Source organism: Lycium ferocissimum, chromosome 7 (assembly GCF_029784015.1).
Source record: "Lycium ferocissimum isolate CSIRO_LF1 chromosome 7, AGI_CSIRO_Lferr_CH_V1, whole genome shotgun sequence".
NCBI classification, from domain to species: domain Eukaryota; kingdom Viridiplantae; phylum Streptophyta; class Magnoliopsida; order Solanales; family Solanaceae; genus Lycium; species Lycium ferocissimum.
This window is the reverse complement of record NC_081348.1, coordinates 10,717,766-10,738,644: the sequence shown is the minus strand read 5'-3', so window position 1 is coordinate 10,738,644 and position 20,879 is coordinate 10,717,766. Positions and strand designations below refer to the sequence as shown.

Sequence of the window (20,879 nt, the reverse complement as noted above, 5' to 3'; positions counted from 1 at the left end):
GCTCCCCCACTGCAAACAGGTTATATTTTTTATCATCTCAATTCGCCATGAACGAATCTCGAAAATACCAGGTTCTTCTATATGCATAATCATCATCTGATCATCATCGTTTTTGTTGTCGTCTTTCGTCCTCTATTATAAGTTAAATTTGGGATATATCCTATTCAAATTTGATTAAATTGATGTTTTTTGCTTGATTTGAAATGCGAGTTTGACAATTTGGCTGATTTTGTTTTAACGTTTTGATCAGGTTTCATAGCGAGTTGCCAGTGAGGAGAAGATTATGAGGGATGTGCTTTTGGAAAAGGTTTTTCTAAGAGAGAGCGTTGAAGAACTGAACTTTGCGAGTCGCCACTGCCGCGGCTCACTTAATTCAGGTTTATTAGCTTAAAAAATAAGAAGATTTTATTTGTCTGCGTGCATGAGTTATAGTCGGTATACACTACTTGATTGTGCAGTATGACTTCAATTACGACACTGTATATTGAATGTGTTATTTTAGTAGAAATTTTCCGTGCTTGTACAGTGCTAACGACACGTTTTAAAACTTGGAGATGATCATATAATCATGTGCCAAACTTAGTGGCTATTCATTGTCGCAATAGTTAAATTACTTCAATACAGCTTTTGTTTAAGATTCACTCTCTTTGAATTGATAACAACCAGAGTTATTAAGCCCTGATTTTGATGTGTATTTTTTGTTTGTACTTTTTGTGAAGTCACCTATGAAAGAGAAGAAAAGGAAAAAGGAAAGGCTCATTTTGATGAGGTCTATATTTTTTCCTAAATGATTAATCTACATCTTTACTAATAGTAGCAAACCAAATGCAGATAATTAGGGGCTGAAAACTCGGGGAATCCAAGTCAATAATCGCTGGAGAAGAAGACAGGGTATTTAATTTTGTTGGCTATCTTTTTGGTTTTAGCATTTGATATGTATTTGGATGAACTTCAAAGCAAAATTTAAGCTTGAATAATATGCTATCAAGATGGACTAGAAAGAATAAATAGAATACCTGAAAATCGTAATCTTATTCTCAGGAAGATCTTTTAGTTACAATGATTTTGTGATGTGTATTAATCCCTGAAGTTTTGAAGATTGATTTTCCCTTCATGAGCTGGATTTCCCTGCTCTGTCTGTGGCAGATAAAATCAAAACAATAGCCTAAAGTAGTAATCAGATGTCTTAAAGGAGCAGCGGTGAAAAGGATTTGAAAATAGTGACCAACTAATATTTTGTTTATTTTACAATTATTAAATAACACGTGTTTTGTCTATCAGCAGGAAGTAGCAATTTCTGTCTAAAATTGAAACTATTGCTCCTGATGTGTTGTTCTTTCCAAAATTGGAGTTGTTGCTTATTTTCAGTCACGTTAACTTCTTTCATATTGGCGGAATTTATATGCAGCGTCATTCACATGCTTGACTGCATCACTATATTTTTATCCATTTGATTTTGACTTTTGATATTTTCATATGTATGTCTTTTGTTGTATTTCTATTCTTTAAAATTGATATTATATTTTTTTTTTATCCCATCATATCAAGATAGTTTACAAAAAAATATCTCACCGCGCGAAGCGGGGATAAGTTAACTAGTATATATAAAATGTTAAAGAATCAAATATTACAAAATGATCGATACAGGGAGAATTGAAAAAAAAAAATTAATTGCGTCATGAATTTTAAACCTATGTAGTAATTAATGATGTCATTGTAATTTTCTCATTAAAAAATGTTTCATCTAACTAGAGAGTTTACAAAGTTTTTTTTTTTTTTGGTTCAATGACGAACATGAAATATAAATAGATGTAATAGCATAGAGTAAAAATCAATAAAATCAAAATAATAACATGAAATCATCATTAGGATTAAATTATTACTTGTCCAATTCTACGTGAAGATATTTGATTAGACACAAAGTTTAATAAATAAATGAAAAGGTCTAAAAGCGAATATGCTCGTTGTTAATAGCTTAGCTCACACATGCCTTTACCGTTCAATAGTTGATCAAAGTATACCCTTAATTTTACTGCCCCCCACCCCCACCCCAAGTAACCTAATTAGTTAATTAATAAGCAAAAAAGGCCAAAGATGCCCTTAAAGTATGTGAATTGAGCAGATATGCTCTTCGTTAATAATACCCATGAATGATAATTAAATATGTTTTTTTTTTCATATTTAACCAAGTTAAAAATCAGTTTTTGGCTAACAACCCCTTTCCAACGCCACTAATCTTCTTATTACAGTGTTTTCCCACCTAAGAAAATTGACCCTTGAGGATTGCTGTTATTCCGGAAAACTATTGATTTAAACACTATAACTAAACTTTTAATGCATGCTCCATTGCTTTGTAATTTTATAATAACATGGTGAAAATTATCTCGTCACTAGTTTAGGACACAAGTATAGTGTAGAGAATATATGAATCAATTGTAAAACAACTCAGGAAACTGAAAAACAAAAGTATATTTATAAATTACAATTTTCATCACCGAAGATATGTAAGAAAAATAACAATTTTAACTTAAGCTAGATATTTATATTCAGACTTAGAAATTGGTGTTTGGCTTTTGTTGTTACATAAACATCAGTAGAAAAGAAATGTTAAATATTTACATATTAAAATAATATTAAACTATTAATGAAAGGCATATATGCTCAATTTTGCATATTTTACGGGCATCAGCTAATTAAGTTAATTAGGGGCTCCAGTCAAATTAAGGGTATATTTGGACCAACTATTGAATGGTAAGGGCACGTGTAAGCTAAATTGTTAACGAAGGGCATATTTGCTCAATTTCGAATAGTTTAAGGGCATAGTTAGCCCTTTTCCGATAAATAAAAAAAAGGTTTTTTTTTTTTAACTTTTACTTTAAATATATGTAAAGTATCAAAATTCTCATTTTGAATGAGTGCTGGTGAGAATTCTGCACGTCGTTTCATTTTCTTCTCTTATAAAGGAATGAACTTGAATGAACTTTCATATCAAAATTAATACCAATAAATCATATCATTAAGAGTAAACTAGGTATGCTGAGATTAATTAATTTTCAAAAACCATATGTCATTCTTTCAAGGATAAATTAAAAAGGAAAGTACGTCACATAAAATAAGGCAAAGGAAATCTTATCTTACTTGTCGCAATTTCTAAATTGTACTGGGTAAGGAATAAGGATAGACAAGTTGGGATCCCCTTCAGTAATGCTCAATCTTCAAATGGTAACAACTCATCAAAATAGTATCTAAAGGCTATAATTTGTTCCTGCTAAAACACAACAATAAATTTCACCGGTGATCCTTCAGTTTTGAGTTTATCACACAAAAGTTACATTCTATTTTTGGTCACATAATAATCATCCAACTTGAAGTTTATCACACAAAAGTACTTCTCTATTCATTTATCATATAAAAGTCATTCGACTCTTACCAAGTTATCTAAAAAGTAAATCTCACCCGAATTTTTGTATTTTGTACTAAAAATAAGACTTGACACTCCAAAATAGCCAGTTAGCTTAATAAAACATATTATATGTAATGGACTAATTTTAGAGACGACTTTTCCCTAGATTTCTCTTCATTACACTAATCTCCATTGTGATTTATGAAATTACACTTATCTCTTTATTTTAGATTTCTTTATAACAATTAGAAGCAATGAAACATACCAAGTCGTAGATTTTGTGTTTGTCATTGAATTTTTTGGTACTCTAATAATGGATAAAAAAGGGCAGCCCAGTGCACTAAGCTCCCGCTATGGATCTTTTGGTAATTAAAAAGGTGCTTACAAATTCATTAAATAAATGACTATATATGTAAGGCAATATAGTCAAATCATATATTTATATTAATGACAATGAGTTAAAAAAAAAAACAAATCAAAATAAGGAAAGTAAGCGTAATATCTTAAACCATAACGGAGATTAGTGTTATAACGAAGCCTTGAGAAAAAAGTTTCTGAAATTATTCCGGATGTGATTAACTTATTTTAAAATGCCATATCATTTCAAGTGCAAAATATAAGAATTCACGTGAGATTCAAATAGCAGTGGTGTAATCTCAATTTTTCAATTACAATGTATGGAACTTAGATTTCGGACTAAACAGAGTTGTGTATACAAAACACCCTAGCCCCAGCCTTGCATTAATTGTTGCTTATGCAACGATAATAAAGATATTTCATGGACCAAAATATTTAACTCCTGGAAAAAATCCTCCTTCCAAAGGTTCTCATTTTTATTTAAAATGGAAAGATTAATTCTGTTTATGGAAGCTGAGTTGAAGAAATTATGCAAGAGAAAAAGTAGGCTATACAAATGCAAATCATAAGAGTACTCAATAAAAAAATGGCTTAAGTAACTAAAATGCCCCCGAACTTGGCACAAATTGCAACTTTCGTCCCCAAACTATTGCCGCACTTCAAGACACCCCTAGACTTGGCAAAATGGGTTTTAATTAATCCCCGAGCTGCCACATGGCATAGTGAGTGTAGTCACACGCCAAGAGGCGCGTGAGAGGTGCCAAATCAGCATAAAAATGGTAACAAATCCAATTTTCACATTTCCCTTTACATTTCTTTCCAACGGCTAACATCAGCCCCTTGTTCTTATTTAACCCCTCCCCCATTAAAATACACCACAACTTGAAATTCAAGCTTTTTGTTCTCCTTCTTTTCTAATTGTTAAATTTTCTTTCTCAATTGTAAGTTTCTCTCTCAATTGTACTCATGACTAGAGTTTGTAGATGTGGATTTCCGGCGGTGGTGAGGATTTCATGGTCCGATGACAATCGGAAGGAGATTTTGGGGTTGTCAAAATTACAAGGTATGTAATTTATGTTTTTAGTATCTCAATTTTAGTATGATTTTCTTTGGGTTTGTTTAATTTAGTCACTGATTTACATCTAATTTTACCTGGTTTTGTCACTAATTTTCGTTCACTTTTTATAGGTGAAAGGTCGAAGTTCTTGCAAATTTTTTGATTGGTATGAACCACCATTTCCGGAGCAAGCTAATGTTGTTATTTGGGGTTTGTTGAAGAAGAAAAACAAATATGAGCAAGAATTGAAGTGGTCAAAAACATTGAAGATTTGTCTATGTATTAGTGTCCTATTTAATTTGATATTTTATCTTGGTTCTGGTAGTAGTACTAATTAGGTTGATGTACTCATATTGTACTTAGATGATTAACAATGGTTGTAGTACTAATTAGGTTGAAGTGAAGTTCTATTTAGATGATTAACAATGTAATCTAATTTTGGTTAGCATATTGAATATGATTATGATGACTGTGTGAAGCAATACGTTATACCATCTGGTTAGTAATGGTTAGCCTATTCAACACGCTAACCAACAACATTTATGCCATATGGACACTATCAAAATCTGGGATGAAAAATCTGGACAATAAACATTGACCATTTCAATGCAAACCTGGACAAAACACTAACTAACATTCAATAGAAAATCTGGACAGAAAATAGCAACTACCATTCAATGCAAATCTGGACAATAAGCATTGACCATTTCAATGCAAACCTGAACAAAACACCAACTAACATTCAATGCAAAATATGGACAATATAAACCAGTAACCAGTACCATTTCACATCAAAATCTGGTCAGAAATATCAACTACCATTCAATGCAAAACCTTGACATAAAATACCAAGTACCATTCAATGAAAATCTGGACAATAAACCAATACCATTTAATACCGAATCAAGGTCATTGTCATATGCAAAATAACTGGACAGTAGCACTAACTGTCAACAAAAACTACCAAGCTACATTGTTTGCTTACATATCCAAGTTTCACCAAAAATAGGTAGCTTAAACATAGAAATATCAGACTACTTCATTGGAGATTTTCCTTTTCTTGATCTTGTTTGAACTCCAAGAGCCTTTGATCTTGTTTGGATTCTATGATTAACACTTTGCACTTGGATTTGTCTTTGTGTAACTGCTTTTGTTCCTTTCCACTTCAATCCTTTGCTGGGTTTGTATCCAATATCACCTGTGACCAAGGCTAAATTCATTGCCTTAGGTGTGGACACCAACCTGCTGCTAGGCATTCCTTGCTGCAATTTAAATTGGTTAGTGTCATAAAGTGGCTAAAAATAATAATAAATAACTTAGGTGATTGGGAAACACGTACATTAACACATTTGTATCCAGACTCAGACACAAATACACCCTGTCCAACAACCCTTGGCCTCTTGTACTTAGTCCTGCCCCCTCCCATGCTTGTAGATGCATCTTGAGTGTCATGAACACTACTTTTTCTTGTACTTCCAGTTGATGACTGCTGGGAAGCATTAACCTAACAGATAATAAGTTAATATTTGACTAATTAATGGTAAGCAAAGTAATGTATATTACAGTTACCTTTGTAGTTGCTTTAGGCCTTGGAGGGACTGGTGGCTTTGTGTATTTCCTCTTGGAAGTTGCTGGTGTAGTTGGAGGAGCAGTTGCTCGTGCATTTGGTGCTCTTGTTGATCCTGCTGCTTCTGGTGGCCTTGAGTATTTCCTCTTGGAAGTTCCATCAGCAGTTGGTGGCCTTGAGTATTTGCTCTTGGAAGTTGCTGATGCAGTTGGTGGCATTGAGTATTTCCTCCTAGAAGGGGCAGAAGTTGTTGCTGATGCAGTTGGAGGCCTTGAAGGGTAACTTCTTATGTTATGTGTACTAGACTTGCAACCAGAGCATGTCATGGCTATCCCTCTTTTTGTCAACTTTCCAGCCCTTCTCACTTCTCCTATCTCCTTTCTTACTCGCACCTTCCTTGGCTCGCATTTTTTTGACTTCCGGAGGCTCTATCTTTGGGTTTGTACTGTCTGGCCACATAATCATGCTTGGAACAGGCTGTATAAAGTGAGAATAAGCCCTTAAATAGGTCTCTTGTCTGTACCAATGTACAATATTTTCACTTGGATCAATTCTCCTATGGTGCATAGCTGCTATGGCATGTGCACAAGGGATACCTTTTAGTTGCCATGACCTGCAGCTACAATATTCCCTTGCCAGTTGAACAATATGAGTACCTAACCCCTCTTTGATTTCAAAGCCACAGTCTCCATTCCAGTGAAGTGTACAGTTCATTGACCTCTCAACATTAGCATTGAACACTTTCAATGCCATTGGTGATATCCCATCAACCCAAGTTTCAGAAAATGCCCTCATCTTAGCTATCCTATTCATGACCTTGATTCTAATTTCTTCTAACATTGACACAATTGTCTTGTGTGTCTAGGCAGCAGATATCAAGCATTAAAAGATTCGACATATTGTTGTCCACACTATCACATTTTGAAAATTCTTTGAAATACACTTTGCACCACCTTTCTTTGTTGTATGAAATAAGGTCTTCAACAATACCCTACCCAACCGATCTAACTCATTCACCTATTTTTTAGTTACGCCTCAAATGTTGACCTAACACACTTCCGAATTTTTTCCTCCTCTCAATACCTCTCCAATTTTGGGCCCGAGTTAGACGAATGTGTCTAGCACACGTTACGTAACTCACAAGCGAAATACTTCTTCAGCAGCACTAACCAAACCCTATAAAAACATAGCAGAATCAGAAAATAGAACATAATGCCTAAATAGAAAACAAATAATGAAAAAAAAAGGTACCTTTTGCATGTCACTAATTATAGTGACCTCAGTCCCATCTCCAAGTTGCAAGTCATCCTGGAGGATTCTCATAAACCATCTCCATGTATCCTTTGTCTCAGTTCCAGTAACAGCCCATGCTATTGGAAACATTTGATTGTTTCCATCTTTAGCAACTGCTACAAGTAACTGGCCCTTGCAAATACCCTTCAGAAAACAACCATCTAGGCCTATACACCTCCTACAACCTCCCATGAACCCCAATTTCATTGCAGCGAAACAAATATAGAAATTTTTGAATTCTTTCTTACCATCTTCCTTGTCTATTACATTCACAACACATGTCTTTGCCAGATTAGTTTGTAGCGACATCCACGTAGTCAAAGAGTCTACCAAACTCAGCAATATGATCTCCCATGACTTCTCTCAAAACAATCTTCCTTGTTTTCAAACAGACAGATTTCCCAACATATATACCAAAATCTTTCCTAACCAAGTCTTGTATTTCCCACCCTTTAATTGTAGGTTGGGAAGTGATTCTCTCCTTATAATGCTTGGACAGAAATTTAGAATTGCAAAGGAAGTTGATGTTGGTCCTATGGCATTTGTGTCTAGGATTGTAGGTCTTTACTGTGAAGTTTGTACTCCTACTTTCCTTGCTAGCATATAACATCCAAGGACAACCTTCTTTGCACTTCACCCTAACCCTTCTTGTGTCATTCTTCTTCTTGTCCAGCTGGACACCTTTTTTCAGAGCATATTTGGTCAAAGCTTCTCTGAATTCTTTGACATTTTGAAATACTTGACCAACCTGCCAAATGACTTTCTCACAATCTGGATCATACACAACCCTATTTGTCTTCCTCCTTGCCCTCAATTCAGTCCCTCCTTCAACTTGTTCATCATCACTAACATCTTCACCCTCAGATTCAGAAGCAAAACTATCTACATCTGATGAGTCATAATATGGCTCATCATCATCACCTCCCAAATAACCCCTTAGATTTGTTCTCACTCTATCAATGTCTTCATAACCTTCATCCACTCCAGCCTCACCTAAAAACCCATCTGGTCTATCCTTAGCAGCCCTAGTAGCTTTGTTTTTTTTGTATTCTCTTAAATCTTCTCTCACCACCCTAAGTTCTTCATGAACATCACTCCCATAATCATCAGACAGTTCAGAATCAGACCCATTTACTGCATCTTCTTCCTCAGAATTGTCTACATCACCAGTGGGATTCTCAGCAGCAAAATCACTACTAGCAAAAGCACCACTAGTATTTGCTTGACCCTTCAACACAGTTTGGAGAAGAAGGATTTTCTAGATCTAGACTTGTAGTTGGTGTTGTATTAACTAGTGGTGGATAGGGAATAAATAAACTGGCAGATTCCTTATCCCCACTTGGCTTTGATAAATTATCACCAGCCCCACCAATCACATGCTGGTTGACAGGTCCCACATCCTCGAAAAGAAGAGTCATTGCACACATAAATCTCAATTGTATCCCCATCATTCAAAAGTACTCCTAGGTCTAATAAATCCCTGTCGATGTTAATTTTACCAAAGCACCCCCTTAGGTGCAATATAAGTGGTCCCTAAATTAATCACCCCAAATTCTTTAGCAAGATCTACTAGCTCGGGAATAGACAAATGATCAAAATCAATGTTAAAAGAATGTTCTGTCCTACTGACAAAAGTAGGCCTCACTTCACTCACCAATATACCACCAATTTTCCATCTAAAATGAAAGTACTTAGTAGCCATTCCTCGGCCTACGAGGGTTTTAACAATTCAAAAACTCAGCCAAACAATGAATTACATCTATAACTTATACTAATTACAATAAATCACAGAAAATGAAAAGTAACAGAAAATAGCAAAAAACCAAAAAAAAAAACATGCTTGCATACAGAAAAAGACATCACCTTTACATAGAATAATCCTTCACCTAACTTCAATATAACCAAAACACCCTAAAATTTTCAATTATTACGGAAAAACCTAAACATACAAATCGAAAAAAGCCCTAAAAGATTTCAATTTTTACAAGAATACATAAGCACGTGCTATCATAGGACAAATAAAATAAAAAGAAAAGAGCCCCTAATTTTTCAGGTAATTACAAAAATACCAAAAGACATGCATGCACAAAATCAAGTCTTTAACGATGAATTTCGGTAGCCATAAACTCATGTTCTTTATAACTAGAAGCATTATCAAGCATTTCGGAAGACAAACATGTTTGAAGAAACCCTAATCGGAACGCTAATAGACTTTAAGAAACCCTAATCGAAAAACAGAGGTTAAAATCACTAACCTTTGAAGAAGACAACTGAAACCACGATCGATCGGAGTAGATAAAATGATTGACCAAAAGAAACCCACCAAAACAGCTGCAACGAACACTAATCGATGAACTTGAACCCACCCACCCACACTTAATACACCCAAGAATTGACAGAATGTGACCCTAACAACTAGTGTTTAGCGAGATTTGTAGACTAGAACCCTAAAATTTCCATAGAAATCAGAGGGAGACAGAGAGTTTTTGAGGGTGTTGGTTCAAATGGAGTCTTCTAGAGGCGTAAGGGGGTTTAATTAAACGTGGGTCGGGTCGGGTAGGGTCGGTTCGGGTTATTTAACCGATTCTAATTGCCATTTATTATGTGGCATATATATATTACACGTGGATGGCCACATAAGCGTTTTAATCCAGCTGGACCCGCGAGTGACTACACTCACTCCGGGTCATGAGCTCGGGGATTAATTAAAACCCATTTTGCCAAGTCTAGGGGTGTCTTGAAGTGCGGCAATAATTTGGGGACGAAAGTTGCAATTTGTGCCAAGTTCGGGGGCGTTTTAGTTACTTAAGCCTAAAAAAATTGTTACGGTATGAATATATCATATTATACTAAAAGTGGGAAGCTCCTATCTTCAAAGTTGGATTGCGATTTTGCCCCCACAGTAAATTAAATTGTAATAAAACATCTAAAGAAAAAGAAATCTTCTATTAAATAATTTTTAATTACACTAAAGTGAATCAGTGAATTAGAAATGAAGTAATAGCACTCTAATGCTTCAGATAATAAAAAACGTTTATGATGAGCCAAAAAGATTTTGGAAGTAAATGAAGGAGGCTCCGAAAAAGTTTCTCATCATGTTATTAATCTAAACTAGTAAATTTGGCCGCGCTTTGCGTGATAATAAAAAGAAATTAGTGAATTTAATTAACAATTTTCTTTTTATAAAATTAGTCAAGATAAAAATGATATAAAAACTTCATACATATATTTATTCTATAACTCTTTTTTAGTTTGCTTCAACAGAGACATGTAATTTATCATGGGAAGGCAATAACAATGACATTAAAATCAAAACATATGTACTTTACAAATAAAACCATTAACAAACTCCAATAGAAGAGAAACTAACCTAGTCATACATGGAAAAAAAATTGTGTTGTCACTCATCCTTAAAAGTTTTTGTTATTCTGTTACTGATTGCTCTGGATAGTTTACTCAATAATTTTATGCAGTTACATATTCTAGTGTACTCCATTCAATGATTTTTTTATTTTTATTTTTTGTTTCCCACCCGATGTCCTGTACCCACATACACTCTAGCATTCGTTATTCGGTGGTACCCTTCAATAATAAAATGGGATTTTAGTTTTACAATTTCCAAGATTATTGAGGTAAACATTGTAGTGTTTTGGAATTTAATTCTCTACGCCATAATAAAGAAATTTATATCCACCCTGTGAGATTATTCTTCTTCATTGAAACACCAACGATAATTTAACCAATAAAAAAAAATCTCTTTTATTTTTCATTATTAATTGCCAAAAAAAAAACACTTTTTAAAATGAAAAGAAGAGAAAAATCATTTTTCTTAAGTTTGTATATAAGTAATTTAGCTGTTTTATGTCCTAAATTGGTATTTAACTTCATGAGGCAGTTAGATTTTGATTTACAACATATATTTGTGCAAAATTCAAATGAAAATGACACAAAGAAGGAAAGCACGACACAAAATTTGGATTCTAATTTCAATGTTCGAATCAATACACTATTTTCCTTCTTTAATTGTTTCCCTTCCCTTCTTTCCTTTTTTCTTTACATAATTTATTAATTCATTTCCCCCTTCATAATAGTCATGTTGATCTTCACACATGGCTGGACTCTAAATCAATTAAAATACTTTTTTTTTTTTTTTTAAAGATAGTATATCAAATCATCTTCTCCTCACTCAAGCACTATTATCTACATGACAAATTAAAAAGGAGTATCCTTATAGTAATTATATTTTTTTCTTCACTTCTTTATTTAAAATTTTACTATTCACCGAATTTTCATGTTTGGACTCAAAGGTCACATGAAGTAGAAAAGGAGAATAAACGATAGATCAAGAAAGTGATTCATCTATAACTCATTATTTTTCAATACCCAAAACATCATATAATCAACGAATCATACCTGTAATACAAAGTCCCTCAAGTTATAAACCCAAAATTCAAATATATTAGTGTTGTTACAATAATTAAAAGGTGGACAAAGAAGGAAAAATATGATGCATAATATTAATTCTGATGAATGGTAGAAGAAATTGAAGCATATTTAATTGAATCATAGTATCCATGCTTTTGCTGGTAGTGAAAGAAAGAAATAACACAATAATCTAAGCCCTTTATAGCATAAAATTTCGACAGAAAAATCCATCATGAAACAAATCGAATCAATATTACAAACAAAATAATAATATAGAAAATCAGGACAATTCCAACAAAAAGTAAATAATATGACTCTCAAATTGCTGGAAGAACTAAAAAAATTAGTCCCACTCTATCACATGTAAATTTTAAATTGGAAGAACAAACTGGAAGAGGAAGATCATGGCAACCTTCTTCGTTGCAATTTATATATAACATAGAAAAAGCCTTATGTTTTATGAAAAAAAACGTTATCATGAATTTATTAGGGGAAGCAAAAGGAATGAAACGGCTGCTAATCGGTTGATTAAGGGAAAAACGGTAGGGTTAATATATTTTATGTAATAAATATATTGTGGGCCTTAAATATAGTGATTGATTGAAAAAGATGAAAAAATAAAAGAAAATGCAAAATAAACCAGAAAAAAGATAAATGTGAATGTTGGTCATAGAGAGGTGCCACATCACCTCATCTATGTCTAGCTTTATATTATATACTAGTTTCAACGAACGTGCCTCGCACGTTAATACGATGTCAATTATTAGCAAGTGCTTTGAATCAAAAGACCATTCGTAACATATCAGAATTATAATTAGATACTAATTAAAGTGAATTTGCATATTAACCAACCATTCAATTATTATAGGAAGCTTTGGTCCTTAAGTTATTATGCATCATAGCGTTTCAATCCTACTGTTTAGTCCTAGATGTAGACGTTGCATCAAATACACTTTGCAAATAAATTCAACACATAGTGTACTTCAATAGTTCAATTTTACAACTTGAAACCCATAAGGGTTGTCTGAGTTGATTGGGTGAGTCTTTTCCCATATAGGAGACGTGGGATCGGTTCCCCTCACCAGCAGCCTTCTCGGTCAGAGCTCGTCCTACCGGGCTTGCATAGTGTGATTTATATCTCCTGTGTGATTTGCGAGTCATTGTATAGTATGCAGGTTACCCAGTACACACTCGAAGGATAGAGGCTTCGGATTTCCCTGTACAACTTAAATATTATAATAGAAGTCAAGAAATTAAAACAAAAATTAACTAACTAATAACTTATTATTTGAGGATATCCAAAAAGAAAGAGAAGGAACAAATATGTTAGTTACTCATGAATGCAATAAGTAATAAATCAAACTAAAGTTAAAACTCACGTGTATCACATAAAATTGTCCTAAGAGTTACATTGAGAAACAATTCCTTTTGCAGACTAATATTATTGTATTGCCAACAATGTTGATAAAATCTTTAGTTTAAGATGAAGTTTACAAAATCTTGATACAAATAATATAATCACTTTTTACTCAAATTCAAATGTAACAAAACTCAAGCTTCGTCCAAATCGAAGTAACGACTAACTTGGGAAGGGGTGGGTATTCGAAATAAATTACTGATATGTTTGAAAGGGCAACAAGAATGTCTATCTCTATTCTAATATGATAATAATATTTAATTGAAATCAAAATCTTTATTATTAAGTTCTTTTATATTATTACAATTTTCTTTAAATTTTGAGTCTCATACGCTTTCCTCGTTGATATGGTTTTATAATTATCATCAATAATAGGTAGGACATAGATTTAATCGCAATAGCAAAGACTGATTTATAAATTAGTTTGGACACGAAAATTCAGAAGTCGTATTTCTTTAAAACTCTATTATAAGTCGATCAATATTTAAGAGATATTTTCGTTGTTGAACGTTGTTATTTAATTAAATTCATTATAGAATTGTCTATAAATTTCAATTAATTTCAAAGTAATAAATATTAAGCAAATGATTTATATAAATAAAATCTTATTGAAATTTTAAATTACTAAATATTAGGAGTTCTTGCCTAATTCAAATAAGAAACTACTTAATGTCCAAAGTAATTTTTAGCAGAAATAAATTATAGAAATCTTTACCGCATGTCATTTGAAATTAAAATATATATGTTATAAATATTGACATATTTTATTAATCTAATGTATAAGTTCTGGAGTAGAAAATAATACAGGCAAAAATTTACTGCTTGGTCATTTGAAACTAAAATATGTTATATATTTGCTACTGGGCATCCTTTAAAAAACTTGGGCAGACCTTCTGTAATAGGGAAAGATCTAAATATGTAAGTATATGTATGTGTTTTCTGTCTTACAGTAGGAAGTACGTTTATCAAAAAAAAAAAAAAAAAAAAACTTGGACAGACGTTAATTAAGGCCACTCAACTTCGACAAACTCTAATTAAATAGGATTGGACTATTTAGACTTTGTGTTTACATCAATAACTGACTGCGTTCTGGCCTCTTTTAATGACAATTTTATCCTTTTTTTAGTAGAAGTTAAAGTTATCAGTTAAGGGTTTAAAAGTCGTTCAATATTTGAAGGATATTTTGGTCAATCAACATTTATATTCATGTTTTTAATATAATATAGATAGATATAGATATAGATGCGGCATGCCTCATAGGCCAAGAAAGGTATTTATATTTTTCCTCCTTTTTTGATCTTTTTCCTAATTTTTCCATTTTATGTGCAATGCTAAAAAAAATAAAAAATAAAAATAATAATAAAAAAAAAAACTTAAAAAAAAAATTAAGACACTTACCTGGAGATTATAACGATTGTAGTCATGAGGCAACTGATGTTATAACGGTGCACATCATTCATTTGGCTTCAATCGGTGTATTAAATAATATTAGAAGCATTCCATTTACATTCAACATATTCAGAAGCCATATTCAGAAGCCTCGCATTACCTGATTACCTCCATTAAAAGAAAAAGTAACGACAACCTCTTTGTCTTCCATCGAATTCATGTATAATATGAAAAATATCTCAAAGATAAGGACAACATAAAACCCCGATATCCTTTTGGCTTCAAATCCTTCCGCGGTTCTCCCTTTGGATTTTAACGAAGTGCGGACACATTCATAATTGGAATGCTTTACATGGTGACAATAAATACTGGTCGAAGTAGGTTTATCATTTACCTATTTGAACTTATGTTTGCCCCTTCAGATTTTGCGTTAAACATATATATATATATATATATCACTTGAATTGTTCACCCAAATACACGCATCACTCAAGAAAAAAAGGTCTAATAATTCACACAAAGCAAACAATGGATAAACTCACAAATGTAGAAAAAAAGATAGCCTGGAGCATAAAGCATCCTGATTTAGCAAGGTCCGGGAAGGGCCACACACGTTACAAAATTCCAAAAAGAAGGAAGGAATTCACTCAATGGAATCTCCAAGCAGAAGTGGAATAGATTGGGGTCCCTTTCCAGCTAACCGTGAGAGACCCTCCATTTACATCTGCACTGCAAGAATTCCTACAAGCAAACTGCTGAATAATCAAGTTAGCCTGATACAAACATGTGTCACTCAGCTTTACTTCCTCCATTCCAAACCTCCCTAAGAATGATCTCCACACATCAAGATTCACACTTCTTGTTGCCCTTTCCTTCCCTTCACTCCCTACTATGTTCCGAATCCCGTCTCCATATGACACTGATTCGATTGTCGTCCTGTGTTGATCATCCCGTTTCATTACATCTTCCAGGCAATCAAATAATGCACTGTAATAGAATAACGAGTCTATGAAGCGGTTCACGAATAGAGGTGAATTCAAATTTGCCTCTACTTCTGATACTACCATTAATGATGGTTGCAGTTTTTTTACAACTCTCATCGCGGTTTCTAGACAGTTTGGTTCGCAAATCATTGTCCTTAGAAAGAATGCTGCATGAATGACTACCCCTTCGTCAGGTTCTATGTCGAAGTGGTCTTCGGTTAGTTGGTTCCTATCTGGTAAAAAGATGATCTTGAAAGAGAAAGGGAAGTTCAAGGACTTAGCAAAACTCTCTAAAGACTTGCCTGTTTCGAATACTCTTTCTTTATCTCCTGATTCGATTACTGTGATTTTCATGTGTTCGATTGGCTTATCCTTTCTCTCTGCCGCTGCTTGGATCAAGGATGCCCATTGTACCCCTGTTCTGATAAGGAAATCAATTAGGTGAACTTTGGGTTTTGTTGCTACACTTTCTAGTATGGCTTGAATTCCCGTGAAATGCACCACTTGGGTGAATGGAACTTCTTGATGTAACGCTAAGTATGAGGCGTCGAATCTTGATGCCACACAGATACTGTTAAGTTCATCTGCTTTTGTAGAGTTTTTTGGCATTAACCTTCCTGTTTCTCTATCGATCTTCTCTCCAAGTGCTTGTGCAAAATAAAAGACTGCTCTTTGCACAGGATTACCTGTGCTTGATGCAAGTGGTTGGCATTGACCCAGAAATTTCCTTGCACGGTCGTATTGCTGGTCAGAAACTTTCTCAGCTGCAGCTAGGAGGATTTGAGCAAGTTCTACGTCTTGATTATCTTCAGGAGAAAGGTCTGAGAGAGCAGAACCATGCGGGTGCAAAAGATTGTTTATGTTACTGAACTTGTTAGAAGAGAATTGGATAAATCTTTCTCCAGCTAGCCTCATGATTTGCATAGTTGAGAGCTTCTGGTGCACGTTGGCTTCATCGTTCATATCTCTAACTTTATGTCCTTCAGTATTCTTGCTCGGATTGTTCCTCAGCAATTCAAAAGGAGCTAGAGATGAAAAAGGTACCTTGTCCACATCGCTTCCTGTTTCTAGACCATTGAGCTTCATTTTTCCTCGACTTAATTGACCTGCAGAATGAGCAGCATACACATTCATTTCTTCTTGTTGTTTATTCATTTCTTGAACTTGTGGATTGGCTGCATATTCTTGATAGAACCCATAATTGGTACAGAAGTTCTGGATATCTATGGAGTCCTCCATAACTGATAAATAGTTGTAACTCTTGCCAACAACTCCTCTACAACCTCTAACAGAACCATTATTCCCTGGGATTAGGTTGGAAGTGAATGATCCACGATGAAACAAGGGATTGTCCATATCAGAGCTGAGAGTAATTTGCAAGCGCCTCCTGATCCGCTAAGGTTAGCAGTAGGTAGTATTGTCAATATCGGTTAATTGCAAAGAGTTATTATCCTCTAGAAAAATGCAATAGTATATCTTGTTAATCGTTGTGTTTAAGATGACAAAGTAATATTGCTGGCTTTCTAGAGTTTAATAAGAATAGAAGGGACAAGAGATAAAACAAGACATGGCACTAAGGACAATATGGTTTATGTTGTGATTTATGATCAAACTTAAGAAATTCAGCCTACTTACTTTTGGACATACTGTACTTTTGCTAGGTAGTCATTTTCTAAATCGAGATGGTGACAGGTTATGCGAATAATAATTGTCTAACAATTGAAGAAAATGTAAGACTACCTATACATGAATTGCGGACAAGCAAATGGACACCTCACCAAAAAAATAAAAAGGCAAGAACGTGTGCACAAAATTAACAAGGCCACCCTTGAGATTTTTCTTTAAATAAAGAACTGTGTATGAATGGCTTATATTTTGGATTTTCTGTCCTTGTGGAAGTCATGGTTGCCTTTTATATTCTGTCAGTAAGAAGTTCATTAATTCAATTTATATATATATATATATATATATATATATATATATATATATATATATATAAAAAGGGGGTGGGGGGATTGCATGCATAGGAAAGTTGGGTTATTGGTAAAAGGATAAACAAGAAGCATGACATTTGCAATGAGATTATACCTTTTGGCACCATGGACTTCAAAAATTTCTCTTCATGCTTTCCGGCCTAATCACGGGTTTCTTGTAATATTGTAATTCTGTGGTTAACATCCTCAAACTAAAGGGATAGGAGTAGTAATTAACCAATCCATTCCCTAGTATCCCGCACTGCTTATGTATGTGACTCTATATATACGACTCTATATGAGGACCTTCGTTTCTTGTGCCCACTCTTTGTTCACACGATGCTCAAAACAAAGGAGGAAAGGTGGACAGCAGGTACCACTAGCCCTCTATCCCACAAATATGAGTTTAAGAGCAAAAATCTAGACTTAGGTAGCTTGGAGATGCCTTATGGTCATACCAGCTACAGAACGTTGATGGTGTACAAACGAACTGTGCAAGTAAGCATCCTATTTGTTTCGTCAACAAGGAAAGTTGTCTTCTTACAAGAACTTCCAAATGGATAGAGAATGAATTGGTGTTCCCTTCCACCCAATAATGAGGCCTTTCCCATCCTTTTGAATATCACAAGAACTGCCTTGGGCGAATTGCTTGAGAATCAGATTAGCTTGGTACCAAGCTGACTCACTAAGCTCTTCTTCCACCATACCAAACCTTGCAAAGAATGCTCTCCATACTTCAAGCTTCACATTCCTGGTGAACCTTTCCTCACCTTCAGCCGCCACAATGTTCCGAATACCTTCACCAAAATACACCCCTTCAATTGTTGTTCGACATGGACTGCCTCGATCCATGCAGTCCTCAAAGCAATCAAAAAATGCACCATAAAAGAAAAGTGTCTCAATAAAGCGGTTCAAGAATGATGGTGAATTATGGTTTGCTTCGACTTCACCAACAACAATAATGGTTGGTCCAATACTTCTGACTGCTTTCATCAAATTATCCAAACAATCTGGTCTTGGTAACATTGTCCTTAGCATAGAGTTACAATAAACAGCCACAGTCTCATCTGATTTAATATTGACTGATTCTTTCTTGAAATCTTTCATGTCTGAGACAAAAACTAGATCAAATGAAAATGGCAGACCTAAGGACTTGGCAAAACTGTGTAATGTGTTGCTTGTTACTTCAAAGTTCTCTTTTTCTGTGCTTCCAACTGCAGTTATCTTGAGAAGCTCAATTTGACTATCACCTTTTTCTGCAAGAGCTTGTATCAAGACTGTCCACTGAATTCCACTTCTGATATTAAAATCAATCAAATGGATCTTTTTTGCGCTTCGGACATTTTCAACAATTGTTTGAATTCCTGCAAATTGCATAACTTGATTGAAGGGAATTACTTGGTGGCAGGTCAAGAATGCAGAGTTGGTTCCTAATGACATAGTTTTTATATACTTGAGGTGGCGATCTTCATCCGTACATGTGTATCTTCCAGTTGATCGATCAATCCTTTCTTCTAAGGCTTTAGCAAAATAGAAACAAAGTCTCTGGACTGGATTACCTATATCAGATGCCACCCACATACAACGAGAAATCAATTTGCTAGCTAGATGGAATTGCTGATTACTCACTTGTTCTGCTGCAGTTAGGAGGAGGTGGACGAGTTCCATATCCCTTGTTTCCTCCATACAAAGGCCTGAGAGTGCCGAACCATAAGCGTGGATAAACATAGAAAGACCATCTACCCTTTGGGTGGAGTATTGTACGTACCTGTTGAGACATCGTATGATCAAGTAATTAAAAGTGTGCTGTCTCTAACATCTTAAACTTTTAGATGAGATGATCACATACTTCAACATGGTATCAGAGTATGCAAAGATCTAAATACTTAAACTTTTAGATTAGATGGTCAGACGATTTGACAGTACCTTTCTCCAGCAGCCCTCAAGAGTTCTTCCATTGACAACTTGTGGCTGTTACCTATGCAGGCCTCACAGCTTAGTGCATTAGTGCTCAAGTTTTCCTCACTCGATTTCTTGCTCAGTCTGCCATAATTGTTCAGTATGTCCAAAGATGCTAAAGAAAACGGCTTTGGTTTTTCATTGCTAGAGTTGCCAGGTTCTGGTAGTTGAGGTTGGAAATCATCATTCTTTGGTGCTTTGATAGAGGATTGGATTTGGACCGGTATGACCATGTTGGTGGGGAAATGATTTTGCGTCCAATCTGATATCCTTTGTTGCTGATCTTCCAATAAGTTGGTTCTAACTTGTTCATTAGATGTATTCTCTTCATTGTTAAGGCCACAAATGGAGTAAAGAGAATCAATATCTGCACAATCTTCATGTTCAAACCAAGGACCTTCAACGCCATTGATGACTAATTCACTTCTCTCATATCCTTCAAGATGAAAGTGATCACCCTGGAAATCACTAAAATTATCATTGGAGATCGAGACATTGGCCATGGTCCAGGACAAATTAGTGGTACCCTTAACAAAGTAGCCTCAAATGACTTTGTAGCTTCACAAGTACCGTCTGAAAATAAGCAAAGGATTAATCAGATTTAACGAGTATTATCAATAATGAAAGTGAACTTTTGACCCGACTCTCCAAGAGTAAAACCCTGTCAACAACATAGTGTTTATATCAAATCAATAGATAAATGACATGTGTTTGCATATAGATTTCTTTCGCCTAACTATGTTACTTACTCTATTCAGGGGCGGAGCTAGGTAGGCTCCAGGAGGTTCATTCGAACTCCCTCGGCGAAAAATTACAGTGTATATATAAGGTTAAAATTATTTCTTATGTATATATAATATATGTTGAACCACCTTGGTTTCTTCGTGTATTTCCTTCTTCATATTTTTGAACCCCTAGATGAAAATCCTGACTCCGCCACTGACTCGATTATCTCGCTTCATTAAATCTCTCCTTGTAACACCGGTGTGATTAAATTCTTACCCTAAGGAGCCAATCATAACCTGGTGCATAGAGAAAACATAGCTTAGATTATTG

General features: G+C 34.5%; 3 protein-coding genes and 1 long non-coding RNA gene across 4 annotated transcripts; 1 reads left to right on the top strand and 3 right to left on the bottom strand.

The window, feature by feature from the left end:
* Window positions 1–4,354: 4,354 nt before the first annotated feature.
* LOC132062508 (uncharacterized) lies at window positions 4,355–5,181 on the top strand. Its single transcript, XR_009416197.1, has 3 exons — window positions 4,355–4,539; window positions 4,744–4,823; window positions 4,949–5,181. It is a non-coding gene; the product is annotated as an uncharacterized LOC132062508 (long non-coding RNA).
* A 543-nt stretch (window positions 5,182–5,724) lies between these two features.
* On the bottom strand, window positions 5,725–6,731 carry LOC132062507 (uncharacterized). The gene is made up of 3 exons (XM_059455061.1): window positions 6,387–6,731; window positions 6,157–6,321; window positions 5,725–6,079 (listed from the first exon to the last, which is right to left on the bottom strand). The coding sequence occupies exons 1-3, from the start codon at window positions 6,708–6,710 to the stop codon at window positions 5,852–5,854; spliced, it is 717 nt and encodes a 238-aa protein (XP_059311044.1). The 5' UTR covers window positions 6,711–6,731; the 3' UTR covers window positions 5,725–5,851.
* Window positions 6,732–15,555: 8,824 nt separating this feature from the next.
* Window positions 15,556–17,247, bottom strand: LOC132061915 (DELLA protein RGL1-like). Its single transcript, XM_059454592.1, has one exon. The coding sequence runs from the start codon at window positions 17,245–17,247 to the stop codon at window positions 15,556–15,558; it is 1,692 nt and encodes a 563-aa protein (XP_059310575.1).
* LOC132063326 (scarecrow-like protein 18) lies at window positions 17,149–20,599 on the bottom strand. Its single transcript, XM_059455815.1, has 3 exons — window positions 19,791–20,599; window positions 17,980–19,632; window positions 17,149–17,286 (listed from the first exon to the last, which is right to left on the bottom strand). The coding sequence occupies exons 1-2, from the start codon at window positions 20,324–20,326 to the stop codon at window positions 18,405–18,407; spliced, it is 1,764 nt and encodes a 587-aa protein (XP_059311798.1). The 5' UTR covers window positions 20,327–20,599; the 3' UTR covers window positions 17,149–17,286; window positions 17,980–18,404.
* Window positions 20,600–20,879: the final 280 nt, after the last annotated feature.

Coding starts and splice junctions, on each gene's coding strand:
- LOC132063326 (XM_059455815.1), bottom strand. CDS start 20,326: ATGGCCAATGTCTCGATCTCCAATGATAATTTTAGTGATTTCCAGGGT. Junction 19,633..19,790: donor TTGAGGGCTGCTGGAGAAAG/GTACTGTCAAAT, acceptor ATGTCTCAACAG/GTACGTACAATACTCCACCC.
- LOC132061915 (XM_059454592.1), bottom strand. CDS start 17,247: ATGGACAATCCCTTGTTTCATCGTGGATCATTCACTTCCAACCTAATC.
- LOC132062507 (XM_059455061.1), bottom strand. CDS start 6,710: ATGACATGCTCTGGTTGCAAGTCTAGTACACATAACATAAGAAGTTAC. Junction 6,322..6,386: donor GGCCTAAAGCAACTACAAAG/GTAACTGTAATA, acceptor ATTATCTGTTAG/GTTAATGCTTCCCAGCAGTC. Junction 6,080..6,156: donor CTGGATACAAATGTGTTAAT/GTACGTGTTTCC, acceptor TTTAAATTGCAG/CAAGGAATGCCTAGCAGCAG.